This window comes from Sturnira hondurensis, unplaced genomic scaffold (assembly GCF_014824575.4).
Source record: "Sturnira hondurensis isolate 20B ecotype Veracruz unplaced genomic scaffold, ASM1482457v3 Scaffold0014302, whole genome shotgun sequence".
Lineage (NCBI taxonomy): Eukaryota > Metazoa > Chordata > Mammalia > Chiroptera > Phyllostomidae > Sturnira > Sturnira hondurensis.
In genome coordinates, this window is record NW_028086933.1 from 1,018,414 (window position 1) to 1,040,934 (window position 22,521).

General features: G+C 39.7%; 2 protein-coding genes across 2 annotated transcripts in view; one reads left to right on the forward strand and one right to left on the reverse strand.

The window, feature by feature from the left end:
• LRRTM3 (leucine rich repeat transmembrane neuronal 3) overlaps positions 1-10,002 on the reverse strand; it is a 168,387-nt gene extending 158,385 nt beyond the window's left edge. The window contains exons 1-2 of the mRNA XM_037062680.1: positions 9,400-10,002; positions 7,525-9,056 (exon numbers count right to left, since the gene is read on the reverse strand). Coding sequence (XP_036918575.1) covers positions 7,525-9,056; positions 9,400-9,403 — 1,536 coding nt within the window. The 5' untranslated portion in view covers positions 9,404-10,002. The remainder of the gene's footprint in view (positions 1-7,524; positions 9,057-9,399) is intronic.
• Positions 1-22,521, forward strand: part of CTNNA3 (catenin alpha 3) — a 1,522,505-nt gene that overhangs the window by 635,916 nt on the left and 864,068 nt on the right. The window lies entirely within an intron of this gene.

The window sequence follows — 22,521 nt, forward strand, 5'->3', positions numbered from 1 at the left end:
TAGCAGAGGGATATACTAATGATAAGTCACTGGAAATCATTTCTTAATGGAAACTGGAGATGTATAATTTGGCTTGAAAAACCTTATGTGGGTGGGGTATGAATTATTTTAGGACAGTCCCATAAAGAAGGGGCAAGGTATAGTATTAATGGATGACACTTTTTAGAAGGCAGAGTCAATATAAGGGCTGTATTTTTATGTTATAAAAAAACTGTATAGACACTTCTGGCACATAATCAAGACTCAATTACACAAAAATCCACAGACCTACCCAAATGTATAGTAAAAACTATATCACCTTATAGGAAGGATGTGGATATTTTTTCTAAGCATCAACAATAAGCATAGCATGATGAAAAACAAATATACTTATGTAATATGGCCTCTGCCATATTTAACAGATCTTTAATGATTTTAATTGTCATTCCGTAATGTCACTTAACTTCTCATAGGCTAAATAGCAGTACGCTAAGTAGCTACACCTTTCCACTTTAAAATTTTGTGTGCATTCTGCAAAACATGTTGCTAAATCAGTGCGAGCCAACACTGACCCTAAAGTAGGGTTAGTTCTTAAGCTTCTTAGAGGCTTCTCACTGTTGCAATCTTATCACAGGAGTATCAGATTTGTAAAGTCACTCTACTACTTCAACCTCCCCGTGATACCTTCTACCGGTTCCCTTTAAATATTCTTGGAAGATCCGGGTCGACTGTCTTAAAAGGCGGGTAAGCCTGTTCCTTCTTTTAGAAAGCATAACAGGTTAATGGTAGCTGCATGTGGGGCCCACCCAGGTGAAGCCATGAACACTGCTTACCAGCGGAGCCTCAGTGCGCTGTAGCCTCACATTTGAGGATGTTTTCTTTTCACCCCCTGAGTTACTAATACACTGGAGAGCCTCGAGAGTGCTGAATAGGGATTGATATTTAATTGAAGTCTTTGCTCTTTGCTGGCAAAATGAACTTCATACCCAGGGTAAATGGTAATTAGTATAATTAAGCTTTAACAGAAACTGTCTTTGCTAAGTATAGTATTTGCCTTATCATTTTATATGTGAGACCAAAAAATTTGCATTTTATTTCTGAAAAGACAAAATTCTGATTGTTGGTATGACTGTTTTTCATTGTGAAATGTAGTTGAGCACTCCCTTACATAAAGTCCCGTATTTTCTTTTCTAGGAGTTAGTGAATTTAAAAAGGAAAATAGTGGGCTTTAACACTTTGCCAGCCTGTAATTCAGCTTCTTCTTTTTTCAAGAAATTGAAAGCATTCAATTTTTTTCTTTCTTCCACCTAAAGTAAGAAGACACCAAAGAGGTGGTTTGTGGGCTACAGAAAAAAGGAGAGGCTGTCAGAGGCTGTTCTAGTTTTTTCACTGGAGATAGGCTCTTCTTTGAGTGAGATGATCGAACAGTGTTGCTTTATACTTCCTATTTTTGTTGTATCGGAAATAGAGAAAAATGATTTTAAAGAGGGAGAAAGGAATAAAGAAAATTTCTGGGGAGGAGGAGGTGGGAGCCCTTGAAAAATAAAAATAAAATATAGAGAATTGTCAAGAACATTATGAGTTTATAGTACATCTTCTGCTGGATAGAATAAGATAGAAGCTTCTTTTTAATGAAATGAATTATTTTTATATATGGAGATTCTGTTGTCAGAAAGTACTATTGTCAAATGGTTTGCCTCTGCTTGGTCTTACACTCTTGGTCTCTCTGTGCTCCTGCAATTGTCCTTACCCAACTCATGAACAACCACCAATAATCCAATGAAGGTAAAGCAGCAGCAACTTCAAAAATGCTTTTTCCAAATGAAAAAACACCATTATCTCTGTTGCCCAGAGATTTCATAGAAACCCACCTGTCAATCAGGAACAGTTTGTCTACCTCAATTGTAAGAATTTTGAAAATACACCTGCTGCATCATACTTGTCAGGACGAGCTATGTCCAGTGGAGACAGATTTATAATTACACTGGTAATTTTTTTTATGAAAGGCCAAGGAAGAGGACTCTTAAGTATTTAATTTTGCATAAATGAATGGGTGGTTACTTATAAAAAGAAGCCTTTGTATTATTAAGCTACTATTTTTAATCCAGTGATCTTTAATGGCAATAACTTATAAATAAATAAAGTCAATAATAATTTCTATCATGGGAGGAGATTTTGGATAGTCTTTCACTGGGGAAAAAGGGAACAACAGAGTAGATGTCCTGGGATGATTACCTTTTTTAAAAATCAATAACAGTGTCATCTTGCCATAAATGTCTATAAAGTCAACAAGAGCTCACAATAGTAACACTGGAGAAGGGATGACTGAGTAACCTATGCTGATTCAAAGCCCTTGCTATAATGACCTGACATGGGAAACAATTCAAATTTGGGTTTAGTTTGATAATCTTTTGATTCAGTGTGCTGTAGTGTGTCCTTATTTGTTTATTGTCCATTGTGCTCATTATTGATAAACTCCTCAACTTAGATAACATGGGGTGAAAGAAACTGTGGAGTTTTCTGAAACGAAAGGTCAAAGACACGTTAAGATCTAGACTCACTGCCATGTCCCGGAATCGATATAAATGTAAATGGATCTGGGCCTCCGTAACATAGAGGTTACTTGGGTCTTTCTATCCCAGACCAAATGCAGAACACTGGCCAACACTGCTGGGTATCATTCTAAGTGCTCTTTGAAAACAATAGGCATTTGCTGGTTTAGTGATAACAAAGCACTTCTCACATTTTCTCCTCCCAGTTACCATGTGAAGTAAACAACGTAAGCCCGTTTTGCATATGGGGAACTTCAAGTTCAGAAAACCTAAGCATTTGTCTGAGATCATTTGATTAGGATGGGTCCGAGAATCTTGAATCTAAGACTTATACCCTGCCATGTGTGGTTGTGATATTTTCCTCAAATAAAGAAGTATGTTATATAGATTTCTCCATAGTATTTCTATTGTAGTCTACTCAACTATGCAAAAATCACCACCAATTTTGGAGACTAAGCAAAATTTGGGTTTGAGAGAAGCTGTCACTTTCACCTGTGTTTTTTTAGTTTTCAAGAGTCATTTAATGCAAGCTATTTAGCTTTTGTTGATTTTGTTTTTCTTATAACATATATCATTCAAATTTACTGATATTATTTTTCATGTTCATAGTATCTTCCAGTTGCCTCTGAGGTTTAATATATATAGCTAAGAGAATATAAGGATAACAAAACAAGTATAGCATTTGCTCTGATCCAAGATCTGAGAATCCAGAGGAGAGGGAATACAAGAAGAAACACCATTTCTGAAATTTTTATGTCTCGTGGTTCAGTTCCCACGTGCCAAGTGTGGAACACATTTTGTGTTAGGCCTCACGGCCTGATGCTTGTTTTTGGTGCTTAATCTAATTCACACTTTAGATAAACTGTGTAAGTTCTCTTCTTGGTCAGTGTCAAAGGAAGAGAAGGTAGTGCACGCACCTACAGCCTCCTAAAAACCCTTGCCAAATCTGTGAATCTGACGCTGCATTATCCTTCCCCAGAAGGAGAGCATAATCTCATTATCCATGAATCATCGCCTCCTGTGTTGTAACATCACTAACAGAACCGGTGTTCGGCAGGCTGGAAATGGGGAGGGAGGGGGAGGGGAGGGGAGAGAGCCGTGGGGCAGAGCGCAGGTCACTGGCGTAATGGATCAACAGCTTGGAGAGTTCTGAAGCCAGAAGGGAAGCTTCCCCTCACCTGATAGCTCAGACGTTCCCACTGACTAGTAAGTAACTGATGCTGATTCTTTCAACATTAATATTAAAGTTTATTCTTCACAGCCTAAATTACATCATGTTTCAGTATCCTGACTATGGAAAATGTTAAACCATTTCATGGAAATACATCTATTTGGCCAACATCAATGAGTACAAAGGCTTTAAAATATTTCTTATCCATTCTTATTACATCATAACTTGCTCTTCGTTTTGAGCACTCGTTTTGAGCCCTTGGTACCAGTTCTGTGGCTGCGCTTTGAGCATCATTAAATAAGTCGATATGCAAAATACAGGGTCCGGCACAAATAACACTCCTTGCTCATTACAAAGTCTTTTATTACAAAATCATAAGCATGGAACTCTGCAACATAACAGTATCACACTCGAGCACACCATATGACATTTTAGGTGAATGTTCAAATTAAACTATAAATTGTTACACCCCTATTATTCCCCTACCAACCACAATCAGGCAGGTGCTACTTCTGCCGGACCCTGTATAACTTAAAAAAATTACACTATAGCTGTATTTTCCAGGGAGATGAACTGAGTAAGTTCAAATCTGATTCACAGATCAAAAACTACATTGTCCACCACATTTCTGTAAGGATTCAGGAGTTTTAAAAAGCTATATAAAAATGTATGGGTAGTTGTGGTTATTCTAACCAGCCACAGGAGGTCACTGCTGCTCCACAGAAATACAGTTATTGCTTCTCTGCTTAGGTAGCTGACTCACCAAATCAAGGGAAAAAATGGTTTAAATTTGTAGACAAAATGTAATGCCTACCTCCTTAGAAAATATAAACTCATTTAAAAGGAATATATCTTGCATCAGTATTGCTTGGAAGACCGTGGCACTGGGACTATTACACGCTGCAGTGACGCTGAGGGTGCCGGGACTCGAAGCCCCATGCGGTTCAGAGACTCAACTGCATTTCCTCTCTGGCGAAGCGCTCTGAGTACTGACTGACCCATCTGTCTGGACATTTCTCTGTTCTGTAGTTCAACAGGTCAGGCTGCTTATTTAATTGTTGTTAGCTTTGAGGAAAGTCACATACTTCCTGTAAATTTGTACTAGAAAATGGAATATCAATTCTGTTCTCCAATATGCAATGAGTTTTAAATACTAAGGAAAATAGACTTATGATCTGAGGGCCAGAAAATGCCATGGGATAGAGCAACACCTTTCGAGGAGGAGAACCTTCTCCAGCTGGCTTTGGTGAAATGACAGTGGAGAGTAAGTTATAGTCTAACTCATGAGGATTCTATGTTTGAGCTCAGAAAATACTAAATACTAGAAAAGCCTCATTCCCAAAAGGGGAAAAGTTTTTTTGCTTTTTTCCTTTCTTTTGAATTTTATGTACTGAATCAAAATAAGTTTTCACTATCTTTTATTTTGGTCCTTATTCATTATTAAATCTATAAGGCTTTAAAGTTGTATATTAAAAAATGACTAGCCTTTAAAATGTTGGATCTTCATTTAATCTTACACACCAAGTAGCTCTGAATTTTAGAAACACTTTTCAGTACAGAAAATATATTTTATATATACTAGCAGCACCACAGCATCAAGAATTTATAAGAATAAAAATAGGAGTGTAAATATGCCTTGCCCAAATTTATTTGGTATCCATGACAAATGAGTCAGAAGGTCAAGCCAAAGAATAGAAGTGGGCTGTTTCACTTTCATACTGCATTTAATTAATACCAGAATTTTTAGTACAGAGAAAAATGAGTCTGACCAAAGAAAACTTCTTTTTTAGATGGAATATGTATTTACTGACATTTTATGAAAAATGTAAAATTACAACTTCAGTGAAAAACATCACAGTAGGCTCAGTCATCCCGTGCATAGCACTGTGAGGAAGTATCTGCATTGTGAATCCCCTGGGAATCTGTGAAAATTTGCCATTAATACATATCTAGTCAACAGTTACTGATGGGTAAATGCACTGTAGCTATGCTGCTTTTTTGAACTGCCCTCTATTTTAGAATTTAATGACAACAAAATCTGCTTTAAATGTTCCCTTTTCTTTATTGCTTAAAAAATGTGATTTTTTAATAATCTGGCTTCCTTGCCATTATATTTCATGGTGACTTGCCTAGATTGTTGCCTCTCAGCATATGAAAAGCCCCCAAACTACATAAAAATGCTGGTAAAATTAGCCAGCCTGCCTTCTTTCCTCCCTTCCTCCCTTCCTCCCTCCTTTCCTTCCTTCCTTCCTTCCTTCCTTCCTTCCTTCCTTCCTTCCTTCCCTGCAGCATTTCTGTTTTGAAAGAACAGGGACATGGTTTGGCAAGCCAAATTAAACAAAAACAGACTTAATGTTGCAATTCCTGATTTTCACTCCTGTAATTGAATTGTTTATTTTGGAGGATGATAAAGAGGATACAGACTAAAGACATTTTTTTAAAATCTTAATGAACTGTGGTCAAAGTTACTTAAATACAGAAGCTATCCGATTTGTGCTGCAGTCCATAAACTTTCACCTACAACATAAAGACACGCATGCAGCTTGCACATTGCCAGCAGGGTCTGTACAGAATCAAACTGACGGATGAGTTCACAATACAGATGAGCAGAGAGACACAGTCATGTCAGCAGTAGGAAAGCAAAGACAAGTGCCAGAGGGTTGGTCTTTTTTCTCTGAGATTTATTTTATACATTTATCAAGGTGCTTTCAAAATCATCCTTCTTAATGAGGTTGTTGGTGGAAAGCATGTCTCGGGCCATGTTCTGTTTATACCTCTAAGTGAGGTGTCAGGTCCTTAGAGGACTTGTGTGTGCAGGACACAGAACGGAACACAGTGGGACAGCCTGACAAATCCCCAACAGAAAAACAGAGAAAGCTAATGATTCCACCGACTGCATTAGGGTCCTCGAAAGAACTGGAATGAGAAATGCTGGTAAGCTCCCAACCTCATGCGTATAGCAAGCTGCCTTCCCGCTTGCAAGCCCCATCCCTGAAAAGTCCCTAATGTGAGGAGCAGTGGAGAAATTTGCCTCCTCAGATTTGCTTCTTGGCTCTGTGGTTACTTGTTTTGGAAATGTAAGAAACTGACAGTGAAACCTCTAGTCTGATTTTACAGGGATGGGCTTCAGAGACAGGGCTTTAAGTCTAAAACTTTGTATTTTTACCATAGCCTCACAAATTGCAGTTGTCTACTTTCATCTTAACCTTTCAACAATTTTCCCGACTCTTGCCTTATCATAAGTCAGACAGCTCTGTAAATTGCTCCTGGTGTTGCTTTACCCCAACACCATCTTTTGATGGTTTCCTGCAATTTTCTTTTATGCCAAGCATTGTTTCACAGCTCTGTCTCCAAATGTTCCTGTCATCAAGCATTCTCCTGGAATCAGTTCAAGGTCTGAGTACCTGGGATCATTCACTCTTTCCTTAATTTGCCAATGATCTGCAAACCTCCTACAGCTGTAGATTTGGTTCTCCCAGAAAAGCAGCAGATATGGGGAATTAATTATAAAAAGTTTTATCTCAAAACCAGTGTGACATTAATGGAATCAGAAAAGAGTTTTATACAATAGGCATTGCATTAAACCAGAGTTCAAGCTTCACATCGATTGTGGCATTTAAATTTCAATGGGTTGATTATGTACTAGGGGAAAATGACCAGTATTATGAATGCACTAAAACGGACAGGGCAGGGCCTTGCCAGCCAAGTGAGAGGGAGAGGGAATGGGAGGGGGCACCATGTTCCCTTTGTAGTCACCAGAGTTCAATAAAGCACCACTTATTTCCCAGCCTTTAAGAGCGCTTTTATCACAATGGTTCATACCTCACACTCCCTGGAGCCTGATTTGTTATAGGTGCAGGGTCCCGTCCCATTCAGCAGCATCTCGCTGGTCTCCGTGTTGGTGGGTTTATAATCTACATAAAATTCCTGGGTACTGGGAGTCATTTGTTTTAGAGACTGTCTTTTCTTCTTCCTGTGCCTTCGCATGAGGGAGCGCTGCTGCAGCTGCTTCATGCTCGCAGGGTATCGCTTCCATGACACGTAGATAACGAGCAGGATGACGAGCACAGACAGGAAGAGGGCCACGCTGCCTGCGATGATTTTATGGAAAGAGATGTGCTCCGTGTCCGCATCGGTCTCTGGGCTGGGCTCCGTGGCTCCCACTGTGGGGGGCAGAGGGGGTTTGCTCTCATGCTTCGGCCTGGGGAGCTTGGGCTTGAACGTGGGCTTCGGGAGAGCCCTGGCCAGATCAAATCTCTCCGTGGTACTTTTGCCACAGATGCTGTAGTTCTTCACTGCATCTATCACATTGACCCCTTGCAGCTCTTTGGGACTGGCACAGATAATTGTATTCTCCCTCAGACCTTTGAAACTTTTCAGCCAGTTTACCAGGGAACAAATATTTCTGCTGCATTCCCATATATTCCCAGCAAGACTGATGTCATTGAGGGATATCCAAGAATCCAGAATCTCTTGACCAATAAATGTGAGCTTGTTGGAATCCAAGTTGAGGCGCTGCAGATTTGGGACACACTGGAAAACACTAGGTCCACTAAAAGCTTCAATCTCATTGCCTGATAAATCGAGTCTTTGTAAAGAGCTCCAGGTCCAGGACATGGTTTGTCCTATGACACTGATTTTATTCCACTGCAAGTACAGGTTCTGAAGGCTCACTAACCTTGGGAAGAGGGCCAAGTTGAGCTTGGAAAATTGATTGTGCTCCAGGTGAAGTTCTTTGAGTCTGATCATGCCAGCAAAGACATTCCTGGCTAAACTTCGGATCCGGTTATATCCCAGGTCCAAAAGTTCCAGGTTGCGGCAGTCTTGGAATATTCGCACAGGGATGGTTCTTAGGGAGTTAGACCTTAAATGTAAACTCAGCAGCTTCCTCAAGCCCCGAAACTGTTCAGATCCCAGAGAATGCAGCTGATTATAGGACAGGTCCAAGTTCCGTAAATTCGTCACAGGTCTGAAGGTATTGTTGAGAAAATAGGAGATTCTGTTGGAACTCAGGATCAACTCTTTGAGTCTGCGTATTCCATTAAAAGCATTCTCATCAATATTGCTGATATGGTTATGGTCAAGGTACAGCCAGGTGAGCTGGTTGAGCCCTTTAAATTGATTGTACTTAAGTTTTTGAAGGCTGTTATAGCGAAGGGACAAACCTAAGCAACCAGCAGATATACTTGAGGGTATCTCCTGTAATTTCTGAGATTCACAATATACCATTTTGCCTTCACACCTACAGCCCTTAGGGCATCCTCGTTCGGCAGAAGAAAGCATTGTCAGTAAGACAGTGGGGGCTATAACCAGTGCTACAGCTGATCCGCTCAGTAGCCTAATTACATTGAAACCTGAAAATAAAAACAACTTAGAAAAGTTATCCCCCCAAAAAAGAATTCACTTATTTTTAATCAAGCAAGAATAAGCATGTATTTTCTTTTTAAAAATTTTAAATCTAAATAACAACATTTAACATCAAATAATCATCTCCTTGTCATTTAAAGAGAATAGTCTTTAGGGTTTTTTTAATAGTTAAGCAAGAAATGTGTTCACTAAGCAATTGAATCTATAGTCTTAGACCAGAGCAAGGTATCTAAAATAATTAAGGCAGAAGTAATACACAGACTAGAGGATTTTTTTTGTTTTTGTTTTGCTTTTTTTTAAGAAGGAAAGAAGAAAAATGACAAAACATACCCATCCTTTGTATTGTTCAAAGGTCGTCCTTAGGTCTTTTGCTTTGGCTTAGGGGCCGCTTGCATGACAGCCCCTGTCAGTTGCACTGTAGTGAGTCAGGGCTCGCTGACACCCAGGAAGAAAAATTGGACCCCTTGGGAGATGAACCGATTTTGGAACATTATTCTCTGCCAGCCACGCGGAACACTCCAAGAACAAATAAATCCCCACTCCGCATTTGCAGCAAAACATCAAAATCTTCCTAGGTGATAGGATCTTCATGGATATTATGTTTTTGCATCTTTACAGTTTTGGGGGGTGAGGGTGTGAAAAAAAAAAACAACTGGCTTCTACAATTTCTTCTTATCGGAAAGCATGATGTATTCCTCCAGGCAACGCGGGGCTACCTGAGCTGCCACCTCTGTATTCCATAGCCCAGCATTTCTCGTGGTGAGCACCCAGTTCAGCCACAGAGCTGCGTCGGAGCCCAGGAGGCAGGAGAGCCCTGTAGCGCGCACACGCTCAGCTCACTTCTGCAGACTGTCATTCTGAAAGCTGCTCGGACTGTTGCTTTGGTTTCAGTGAATGCAGTCTTATGTAAAGCTGCCCCCAGTGGTGAAGAACATTATGGGCATGTGCAGAAATGTCTCTCCTTTATCTTGCAAATGAGCAGGCTCTCTGCTGGAAAATGAATGATTGTTTTGGGTGGCTCGGTAAGAACTGAATGGTCACCATAATCAATAACTAGCAACATTTTCTGTAATTTCCAAGTCTTGTTTTACAATCTGGCAACGTCTTTATTGTCTGCGTTCACTTAATCGCTAAACGTGTGCTGCACGGAGTTTTTCTGAAGCTTGGCATTAAGTTCACAGACCGAATGTCAATTTTTCTTAACCTCAATGTAGGCTTTGAACTGGGATTTAGAAAATGAATTATTGAGCTTTCCACAGAGAAACACGGACTGCCTGCCCATTTGACCTATTGGAATCACGGTGTTTATATCGTATTATGCAAGGTGTCTCGGGATGCTAGAACACATACATTTTGGAAGAGAGAAAACTGATGACATATAAATCCATGTGTCCCATAGCCTTTCTGGTGTCTTTTTCTCTCAAAAGACATCATTGGTTTGCTGTTGCTTTGGTTTTTGTCTTTGTTGTTTAATTAGAAGAGAAATAAACCATTTTTAGTGTGAGTAGAAAAATCAAGACATGTGGTTCAGTTTTTTGATGCCGGTATTTACATATTAAATCTTACATATTTAAATGTTACACTAAGATTTCTTGAGTACGTTCTAAGTACTTTGAATAGGGTATCTTGTTTTATCTTTAAATAATATTGTGATGTGGGTCCCATTATAGCCTTATTTTAAAGATGAGGGAACTGAAACTTGGAGAGGTAATTTGCTCAAGGTTATACTGCAGGCAGGTAGTAGAACAGAGATTCAGAACAATACCTCTGTGGTGCTTAAACCTCTAACAACCTGATGATCCACTCCACAACATTGTCATCTTCATGTTAAAATGACTGAAATGAGAATTAGCCTGACTGAGGCATTGGGTCAGAGGAACCGTGATTTAAAAAAAAAATCCTTGCTTCCTAGAATAATAGTTGGTATAAACTGTTTGGGTATGTCTTTTAAAGAAGTATTGGAAACACCAAGGAGGGGCAGTTTGGTGGAGAACATGGATTTCAATACCTTAGTTCAAATCCTGGCTAAAATGTACCAGCTTTGTAACCTCGAGTAGATTACTTATCTTTTCTATGCCTCAGTTTTCTCTTCTACAAAATGGACATGATAACAAAACCCCATTTCATAGAGGGTTGAAATGATATCTTCTTAATATCTTTAAAGTACCGAGAATAGCATGGGATACATAATAAGCCTGCATCAGTTAAATATTAACTGATAGTGCATGTTGTTTATTATTAAATGCTGACTGTGCCGATCGTCATTAACTGAAACTACATTGGTGAATATTTTTATCTTGTTCGCAATGGATTTCTGAGATTCACTCAGTCTTGCCCTCTTTCATCAGAAAATATCCTAGGTCTCCATTATCTCAAATTTATCTTTAAAATAAATCTTTTGGATCTATGGGCCATAATTTTTAATTAATGTTGGATTCTTTTCTTCCCCAAAGCAGAATATGGTAATATCTTCCCCATAGTAAAAGCATTTTTGTTTAAAATAAAGGGAATACTTTTAAAAGTCTGCTTTGTTAGTCATTGGTCGGTGAATTAACTGTTTGAAACCCCAGAGAACTTTCATATTATTTAAAGATGAGAACTTTGGAAACAGTCATGAAAATCAAGAGGTCCCACTGATGTAGTCCAATGAAAAACACCAATTCCTTAGATAGTATGCTATTAACAGGGTCGTGGTTTCCCCCAAAATGTTATGAATGTGTATAAAACACCTAGAGAGCTTTTTCAAAAGATGGATTTTCCAATCCCTCCCTTAAGAGTCTCATTCAAAGGGCTGGGAGTGGCTGTGCTGGGGAAGCCTCTGACGGACAATGGGGTTGAAGAACTGCATGGCATGGGAGTGATTGAAAGTATTCCCGGAGGAGGAGGAGAGGGTGTACAAACTTACACATTGGGATCTAAACTCCACGGTGATAAAGAAGTCGTTCTGTCTACTTCAGTGTCCCCAATACCTAGAACAGCACTTGGCACATTATAGATGATCAATAAATATTTATTGAATAAATACATATTGATGGGGGTTACAAGTACATTTGATGTCAAATAAACTGGTATTGTAATGCTGGTCTTGTGTGCACGGGATCCATCCCCGCAGAGTTCCTAAACCAGTGTGACTGAGTACAAGTTTGGAGGATTTCTTTTTTCAATAATGTGTGTGAAAAGGCAAGAAACTGGGAAGTGGAAATGTGTAGACGGTCGGCAACTGATCATCACTTTTCATGTAGGTATCTCTTGTCTTCAGAGTTAAACCATAGATTTTATAAGAATAGTAAGTATACTTTTGAGTATTACCTATAGCTTATTACAGTATTACCTATAGCTTATTATCAGTCCCAATGAGGACTGATAATCTGTGTCTATTGAAAAAAAAACTAAAGGGACCCTGGCTAGTGTAGCTCAGTGTTTTGAGTGTTGGCCTGTGAACCAAAGAGTAGCTGGTTCAATTCCCAGTCAGGGCACACACCTGGGTTGTGGGCCAGGTCCCCATTTGGGGTGCATGAGAGGCAGCCACACATTGATGTTTCTCTCCCTCTCTTTCTCCTTCTCTTTCCCTCTTTCTAAAAAAAATAAAGTCTTAAAAAATAGAAAAGATTAAAGAGAATCAGTATTTATGATCCCTTTCTTGTATCTCTGGTTGTTTAAAGGCCTCTGGTTTTCCCTATCACTGCCCTTGCGTCTCCGTGGGCAGTAGTCATCAAGGTGCCTGTTCTCCCTAATAGCTACCCAGGGCCACACCAGGACGGCTGGAGGCCTCGCCAGCTTTGTGCTTCTTATTCTTTTCTCACTCCCTAATGATGGAAGTACAGAGGAACCCACTGAGAATGTTACTCTCTTTCTGCCTTTCTGGGGGGAGAAATCTTGGATGATCTATGGTGAATAGCATTCTGTGCTGTGCTACCCACCTTGCCCTTAGTTCTCAGACATTTTCCTGGTATCTAGGCTTCTGATTTTGTCTAGCTCCACAGTTATGACTTCACTCTTTAGATCTCATAATTGTTCATTCCTCTTAATGCCAACCTTTGGTCTTTTTCTCAACGTGATCAGTAGCTGTTGTTGAGGTGGATCTGATCTCAGACACTTAGTGTGGCCCCTACCTTGGCTGTGGTCCTTAATCTGGGATCACTAGCAAGCCTGTCCTGATTCAAGGTAATGAAGTGCTTGGAGGGGAAGACCATCATGAGGCTAGCAGAGAGATACCCAAAATAAAGTAATGCAATTCTAAGTTAGACTGAATATTTGAGACTGCAGAAGTTACACCTAAAACATAGTCTCTGAAAAGAAGAAGAAAAAAGCACCTTACATTCTAAAGGATTTTAATAATTGGCTGGTGTACTTTTCAAAGTTTATCTTCCTTTTACTCATTGACTATATCAAGATGATTGTTTCTTATGTGCTTTCAACAGAAGCAAAATTGTACTACATTATATATTTAGCAAATTTATTCTCACATAATACCACCTACAGAACAAACCATAAACTACCTGACAAGTTTAATTTCCCCAATGAATATAGGGCCCTAAAGATTTATGCAATTATAAAACATAGTGTCATGTATCTCAAGTCTTTTTTTTAAATTCTACTTACAGTACTTCAAATAGGTTAATATGTTTTGTTTAAATTGGATAAATAAATCCGATCTCAGTATATCATGCCAAATCTCAGAACAATATGAAACTGAATTGCCAACTATAAACTTAGGCTTAAAGAGGATGAGCTGATAAATTAACAATGGGTTGGCCTCAGAGACTTTACTTATTTAAAAAATATGAGCTTGGATACCCACTATATACCAGATGCTGTTTCAGACACTTGGAGCCCATCAGGGTACAAAACAGAGATCTAAACATGTGAATCTAAATGGGCAAGAAGGACAATTAAAACATGAATACAAATGGTATATTATGGGGCCATGTGACTATAGGAAAAATAAAATTAAGGACAGGGAAAATTATAGGTACAGCATGAGGTAGATGAAATTTTAAATAGGATGATTAGGGCTACTAAGAATGTGGCTTGAGTAAGCCCTTGAAGGGCATGAGGTTCTTAGCATTATATATATGGAAGTGGCCAGTGCACAGGTCTTCAGGTGAGAGCAGATCACCTGCTCTACATACAGCAATGAGGCCAGTCAGTCTAGAGGAGAGAGAACAAGAGGTAGAGCAACTGGAGATGAGCAACGGGTTTCCCTGCTAGGAGAGTGTTCTAGGAGTCCATCTATATCCGGGTACCAGCTGGCGTTGTTGTGAGAGGCTGCATTCAGCTTCTGTGAATTTTCTTGAAGACTCTTTCAACATGTTTGCCCATTTCGTGATGAGTGATTTATGAGCAAACATGCCCGCACCACACTGAGTGTTCAGTAGTTTTTTACCAGAATGGCATGACCCCAGTGCCCCACCCTCCCTATTCACCTGATCTCATCCCCAAGTGAGTTTTTTTTTGTTGTTGTTTGTTTCCCTGGATGAAAGAAGTACCTCCAGAGAGGTATGGGACTATGGAGGGCTTTTTCCACCACTCTAAGAACTGTGGCTTTATTTGGAGAAAGCTGGAAGCCAATTTAATATTTTATGAAGAGTAAAGATATGATCAATTTGCTTATTGAAGGGATCACTTGTGCTGCTATTGTGGGAATAGATTCTAAAAAGACAAGACCGAAAGCATGCAGGCCAGTGAGGAGATTGCTGTATCAATCCAGGAGAGAGATGACAGGGACTTGGATGGGTGTGGTGGCGTGGGTATGGTAAGAATTGGTTAGATTCTGGGCATGTGTTTAGGCAACACCAACAGGAGTTTTCTAATGAATTAAAAGTGGAGCTATAAGATAAAGAGAGGAATTAAAGATGATTCCCACTTTTACGGGCCGAGCAACTGGAGGGATTGGTGGAGCCGTTCACTGCTTCCAGGGGTCAAGCGTTGGGAATATGATCAAGGTTCAACACATTTGAATTGAGTTCAAATTTGGCTCTTGCTTTTCTTCAATTTTATGAGACTTTAGTTTTTGAAAACATCTTCTTGATATTAGGCTTCAAAGCACCACGATATATTTTAAAATACTTTATAAGGAGCTCAGCAAAATTAGCCACTAAACAACAGCAACATGAGTTTATATTTAGATGGCCTAGACAGATATGTTTGCATATGGCTGGGAGAACAATTGTACCAAAAGCTTTGATGAAAACTGAAAGTCACATAAAACCAGATATGGGAACAGTTGGACTGAGTACTACAGAAAATAACTGTGGTACAGCCCAAATGTCATTGTAAAATCATTTACAGCGCGATATAGAGTTTTAATTGCATATGACAGTTGACATTTAGAATTTGGAACTGATAATGGCCAGACTTCTCAGGGTCTCAGTTTGCTTATGTGCAAAATGGGGTCATAAAACCTGTACTATAATCTCTAATGCTTTTATTTAGGATAAGGTTTTCTAATTTGTATATCATAATGTAGTCTATAAAGTGCTATAAAATATTTCTAGAATCAGAGCACCTAGGAGAAAATTATTTTGCTTTTGATTCTATCTAGGTTCTCTGGTCATGAGCATATTCAGGAATGAACATACCGGGGGGTCCCCCAAAACCAGAATTATCTTTCGGAGGGCAGGCCCCTTGTAGTACAGGTTCCCCTGCTAGGTGAGTGTTCTAAGTGAGTTTTAGGGGTCCATCTGTATCAGGGTACCAGCTGGTGTTGTTGTGAGAGGCTGCTTTCAGCTTCTGTGAATTTTCTTGAAGTCTCTTTCAACATGTTTGCCCATTTCCTGATGGGTGATTTACGAGCAAACATGCCCACACCACACTGAGTGTTTAGTAGTTTTTTACCAGAATGGCATGACCCCAGTGCCCCACCCTCCCTATTCACCTGATCTCATCCCCAAGTGCGTTTTTTTGTTTCCCTGCATGAAAGAAGTCCTCAAAGGGAAACATTTGCCCATGTGGAAGAGGTGAACAAAAAATGGCAGAAGCACTAAAAGCACTCAAAATTGAGTTCAAAAATTTTTGAGCAGTGGAAAAAAGTCTTGATGGCTATATTGCACCAAATGGAGAGTGCCTTGAGGGTGACTGAAGTTTAAATATGTAAGAATAAATACATAACTTTTTTATAAATGAATGCTGGGTGTTTTGGGCCCCCCTTCATATTATCAAGGGTCACTAACATAACCAAAGGCAGAGTTAGCATTTACTAATATTATTCAAAAGTTCTCCATTATTACCTTTCCATTACAATTTTAATAACACAATGATTTATTATATGACATACATCGCTGACATTCTGTGCTCTAGCTCATAAAGTGCTTTCACCAATAAATGTGCTTGATCTAGATATTGTAAAGAGCTTGATGTTTGTGACTTGGTTATTAACTTGGTTAATAGGGTTATCAGAATGCTAACAGTTTCCCGTAGCTATGAATTTTTTTAAAATTTCTAGTTGGTTAGAATACTGATATGCATTTGTGCATTTGTAATTATATTCTGATTTTTCGTCAGAGCATTGACACATCTCTGAAATATCCTTGGTTTCCATCTGCTTGCTTCAAGGGGCCCATTAAAAACACTGTCTGGTCACATATGGTTCTCAGCGAACATCTCTGACTTAATGTTCCAGGTCTAATCGTTAAAATGGTTTCTCAGTGTCTATATGGAACTAGGCAAATTAAGTGAATGAGACCTTACAAGATTACCCAAAACGTCTCCCTCTCCCTCACCTGAAGACGCGTTTATGCTACGACATCGATCCATATTCTCAGGCTTCATTGCAGTTCCCCCTGTCACTTCCTGCGAGGTAGCCCTCAGCTAAGTTTGGGGACAGGAAAAAACAGTCTTAAAGGGCAACACTTAGAGGTGGACTTCGGAAGACTGAAAAGACTACATGACCTGGAAGAAATAACTTTGTTTTTTAAGTGGATATCTAAAAACACTCAAAAGTGGAGAGAGTAGTATAAATAACATCAACTATTTAACAATGATCAATATTTCACTAATTTTGTTTTGGCTATCCCCACCTCCCTTCCCACATATACATATTTTGGGGGGAACATTGTAAAAGCAAATCTCAGAAATCATGTTACTTTAGCCACGTGTATTTTTAGTATGCAGCTCTAACCAACAAAGACTTTTTTAACCATCCAGCATTACTATACTTAACAAAATTAACAATGTGTCCTTAAATTTGGTTTGTTGTCAAGATCTAAGCAAAGCCAAACACTGCATTTGGTTTTCATGTTTCTGAAGTCTCATTAACATTTTTTAAAATATTTTATTTATTTATTCTCAGAGAGAGGGGAAGGGAAGGAGAGAGGGAGAGAAATATCAACATGTGGTTGCCTTTCATGTGTCCCCCACTGGGAACTGGCCTGCAACCCAGGCATGTGCCCTGACTGGGAATTGAACCGAGATCCTTTGCTTTGCAGGCCCGCGCTCAATCCACTGAGCTACGCCAGCCAGGGCTTCTTGTTAATATTTTTAATACCATGGATTTGTTGGGAGGCCCCAGACCATGGGGCTGCAGCTGGTTGCAGGTTCTGCATTTGATGCTGCCTCCCCTGTGTCATTGAACCTACAAAGAGTGGGTTTTAATGGCATGTATGTTGAGCAAGGGCCCATGGATTAACTTAAGGAGAATGTCCAGCCCCAGGTGTATACTTGGGGCACCTATTCACTCTTGGTAGCAAGTTTAAGACTTGTCGAAATTTTGAATAATAAGAGATTTAGAGCTTGGAGGAAAATATGTACTTTTAGTTTGTGGTGTTTATGCTATCACAGAATTGAGTAATGGAGTCACCTGGCAAGGTTGGGAGCGAGGATTAATATTAAGGTGCCGAGAATGCCTGTTGGTTTAACTCTCCTATTTACCAGTATTTCTGCTCTTCACAGCCCAGCATACTTGCCTTTTTGCCCGTAGTTAGCAAAAACAGTTATTTGGTGTTTCTTGTTAAACAAACCTGTGGATTTTTGTATTAACATTGAAGTACTTTCATAACAAAAGCTCAAAAACGTCCTGTCAAAAACAGCAGTGAAAATGTATATGTCATTATTTGTCCTGAGACAAATCACTTTTCTAGCTTTTCACCGAGAGCAGATTCCATGAAGGAGCATGTGGTAATGGAGTCACACTGTAAAATTTATACTCCTATATATATTCCCAAATTGCTGACGATTTCTCATCATGGAACAAAGGAGTTTTAGATAAAAGGCTCTTTACCAAATTTCCACATTAATATTTGATATTTTACTTTACCTGGATGGCCGTTCTTTGACTATAAAGTCAATGCTATTTAAATGGTATCAGAATAAACATTTTGCTGTGTTTGCTTCACTGTATTCTGATGTAACAAGAATTTTCTTTACAAATGCTTTTGCCTTAGTCCATTTGGGCTGCTACAACAGAATAATGACTGGGTAGTTTATAGACAACAGAAATGTATCTCTCACTGCTTTGGAGGCTGGGCAGCCGGAGTTGGAGAGGCTGGCAGATGCCCTGCCCGTGAGGGCCTGCTTCCTGGGTCCTATGTAGATGGCTGTCTTCTCTCTGTGATTTCACGTGGCATAAGGGACAAAGGAGCTCTCAGGGGTCTCTTTTATATAATGGCCCTGATCCCTTTCTGAGGGATCTGTCTCCTGATCTAGTCACCCCAAAGGCCCCACCTCCAGATACCATCAGATGGGGGTTAGGTTTCAACAAATGAATTGTGGGGGTGGGGGCGGAGCACAAACACAAATGCTGTCTGTAGCATTTTCTTTGTATTTAAAGCACTGTGTATAATAGTTTCGGTTGGGTACAGTAGTCTTTGTTTTCTAATTTCCTTTCCGACAAATGTATCAGCATTACGAATGAAATTCCCCAACCACCAGGCAGAAAAAGATAATACAAATCTTGATTTGGATAAACAAGCCTTACGCTCTGTTGTTTAGTTCAGTATTTTTTCTGAGATGTCTGGTTTTGTTTTTTTTTGCTGCAAACCTAAGAGATAGAGTTATGAAAGCAGAATAGCATTGTGTAAGTTTGCAGTAGCAGAGACTAGGGGCCTGAGCATCCTTAGTTTACACTAAAATATATTGGTCTGTTTGGGGACTCTTCATCTGGGCTGGGGAACCCTTCTCTACAGCAGTGCTTACTCTTGATTGCAAAGTAGTTCCTTGAAGAGCATCGAGGAATACTGTGGATCCCTTGTGGCTGACAGCAGCGCCCCCATGTGGCCACAGTGCGATCCAGGCAGAAATCAACTTGGTCCCTGTAAACCAATGCCAAGGGTCCTTGATATAAATAAAATTTATTTATCTGGTACTGGTTTGAGAAGTTCTTTACTCAACCAATGTTTGTCAAGCTCTCCTACTGCCCCTGATGCTGGGGATACAGCGATGAACAAGACGAAGTGCCTGCCATCAGAGGACTTGCGTTCTAGTTAGTGGGATAATAAAACATAAACATCTCAGACACACATTAGGATGTCAACTGCAGATAAGTGCCGCGAAGAAAAAGAGTGAAAGAGATGGGCTGGTGACAATGTGATGGAGAGGTCAGGAAATCCTCTTGTGAGTTCGTCTCACTGGGAACGGGCAGGACGCAGCCCTGTGACTGTGCTCTCGGATCTCATCTCCCTTGGATGTTTTGATTGATCACCAAGACATCTGCAGAGGCTTGAGGTAGTTTGCTGCCCCTGCCCGCAGACACTTCAGCACAGGGGCGGACACACTCTCTTTTTGGAACAAGTAGCAGAGCTGAAAGTTTAAACACAATTTTAAGACATTTTAAAAAATCAAGAAATTTAAGAGATAACTAACATAGACACACGACTGATAAAATGAGTCTGCCCAGGCTTGGCTTTTTAATCCAGTTATTTGATTGGGTCTTGGCACCAGGAGTATTTGCTGCATCAGAGGTGACCGAGCCCACTCAGAGATGGTTGCAGGCCTCATCAGTGATATCACAGCATAAGCCCAGTGTCCACACATAGTCACACACACACACACACACACACACACACACACACACACAATAAAAGGAGAAGCACCTCTCCCCATAGGTGCCTCCTTACCTTTTTCTCAGTGATTTTCTTATCACCAGTTCTTCTTCCCTTTTGCCTATGGTGACCCATTTTTTGTACATTTTCCCCACTTATCAACAAATGAATTCTCTGGTATTAGTTGATAATGGCTTATAGTGTTAGCTTTCTCAGTGTACTTGAAATTTAATAGGTAACTCTGAGAAGTAGGAAATATTAAGGCATCGTAGAGAACTGAGTCTTATGACCATAGGTTTAAAGCAAATAGAGAAAACTTGTATTGAGAACATCCGCGCTGCTTTTTCTCAGCATCTTGATCAACTCCTCTTTATTTCCTCCTCATAATATTTGTAAATTTTATTGATATTTTCTTTTTTTGCTGTTATACCCTCTTTCTCAGTCCTCCACATCCTATGTTAATTTTCATGAAGTAAAGAGACAGTAGCTGAGATGACTGGTAAGCAATGAGGCTGCTGGATTAAGTGGGACACTAGATTATGTTTCTATTTTCATTTAACTTTCTGTTTTTGCAAGTACTTGTTCTCTCTCTCAAATTTGCTTAGTTTTGTTTGTGCCTAGGGTTAGTTGTTTTCCCAGCATTTAAAAAACTTTGTCAGAAGCTTAAGTTTTCCAAAAATCAGTTCCAATAATCCTGTTCTTCTTCCACCTTCCATTTCTCTGCTCCAACGTCTGTCTTATCACAGCTGCGAGTCCGACCGCTCACCATTCTGCAGGGCGCTCTCCTGTGCCTTAGATCTGCACATTCGCTTTTGCAGTTTACCACTCGTTTGCTGAAGCATATCCACTAGCGGATTCCTGAGAAAGGGTAAATGCGCAATGAAAAATGACGTTTGAATTTTTTTATCTTTACTGATTAATAGATTGACTGTAGGTATAATTCACAGTTGGAAATTGTTTTTCCTCAGAATCATGAAGGCATGGTTCCATTGTTTTCTTATGCCCATTCTTGGTGTTGAAAATCAGATGGTATTCTGATTCTCACCCCTGTGTGTATAATCTGTTGCTTTCTCTCTGGAAAGTTTTATGATACTGTATTTTCCCTGGTATTGATATTGTACAAAATGGGTTTTGTTTGGGGCCTTTTAAAATTTGTTTTGTTGGGTGGTCAGTAGGTGGACCTTTTTAATGTAAAGACTTGTGTCCTTCAGTTTTGTCAAAATTTCTCTTTTTAAAAAAATTACTCCCCATTTTCTGTCATCTCTCTGAGACTTTCATTGGCAGATTTTTCGATTGGTTCTTTCTCCCCCCCCCAGCCATTTTCCATCTCTTTGTTTTCTTGTCTTATTCTTAGGTGATTTCTAGGCTTTATGTCACAATATTTTATTTGTTTAGTTATTTAAACTTCAGATCAGGTGTCGCCAGATGCTATTGGGTCAAGTGGTGTAAATAAACTTAAGATTTTGTAAATTAAGAGCACATTCGCATTCATTCATGTATGTGTTATTCATGGATGCCTTCACCATGCAATGGCAGACTTCAGAGGCTGTGAGTGGCAAGCTCACAGTGTTTGCTATGAGTCCATTCGCAGAAAGAGTTTGCTGAACCTCCCCCTGAGCCCCGTTTAGCTGGTCATAGTTATATCTTCAGGAGCTCTTTTTGGTCCTCTTCTCTCCTATTTCATAGCACTCTGCATCTCCTTTATGAAAGTAACATCTCACTAAGAGGATATTATATGAGGTGTTTTGGTAATATACCACTTGCTACCATGTCACTGCGTCCTTTGCTGTAATTTAGAGTCAATTCTCTTCTGGCCCATTTCATGTTGGAAGCTTTTCTCAGATGTTAAATTTCTTGTGTGTTCATTCACATTAATCAGTGAAGGACTAAAAGCTAAGAGAAAGCCCCTGTGTCAAGGCAAGGTTGTGGTTTAGATTTTGTGGTGAGCTTGCCTTTTCACTGAGGGATGGCCAGATGCATAAATACAAATTTCTCCCACCCCAGAGAAGATCCTCAATCTACTGCACTCAATATAGAGGCTACCTGTGTTCTAGGGACAAGGCAGAAGAAGGGTGCTGAGGTCCCACACTCACTGTGTATGTCGTCATTTAATTTTTCCATTTTTGGTCCCAAGCCTCACTTCTATACCTCGTATGCTTAGATCTAGCTTCTCATGTTTGAATTTACCACAAAATAAGCTTTTTTTTTTCCTGTTGGAAGTAGTGCATTAACTCAAGCTGAATATATAACAAATACCAAAGTCTGGTTGGCTTACATAACAAAAGTTACTCTGTTGAAAGCCAGGAGTCTGAGGTCAAGGTGCTAGCCTGTGTGGGTTCCAGTGAGGTCACCCTTCCTGGTTTGCAGATGGACACGTTCTTGCTGTGTTCTCACCTGGCACATCCTCTCTCTTATGCAGCCCCCCCCCACTCCATGACCTAATTACATTCCCTAGGCCCCACCTCCAATCACCAGC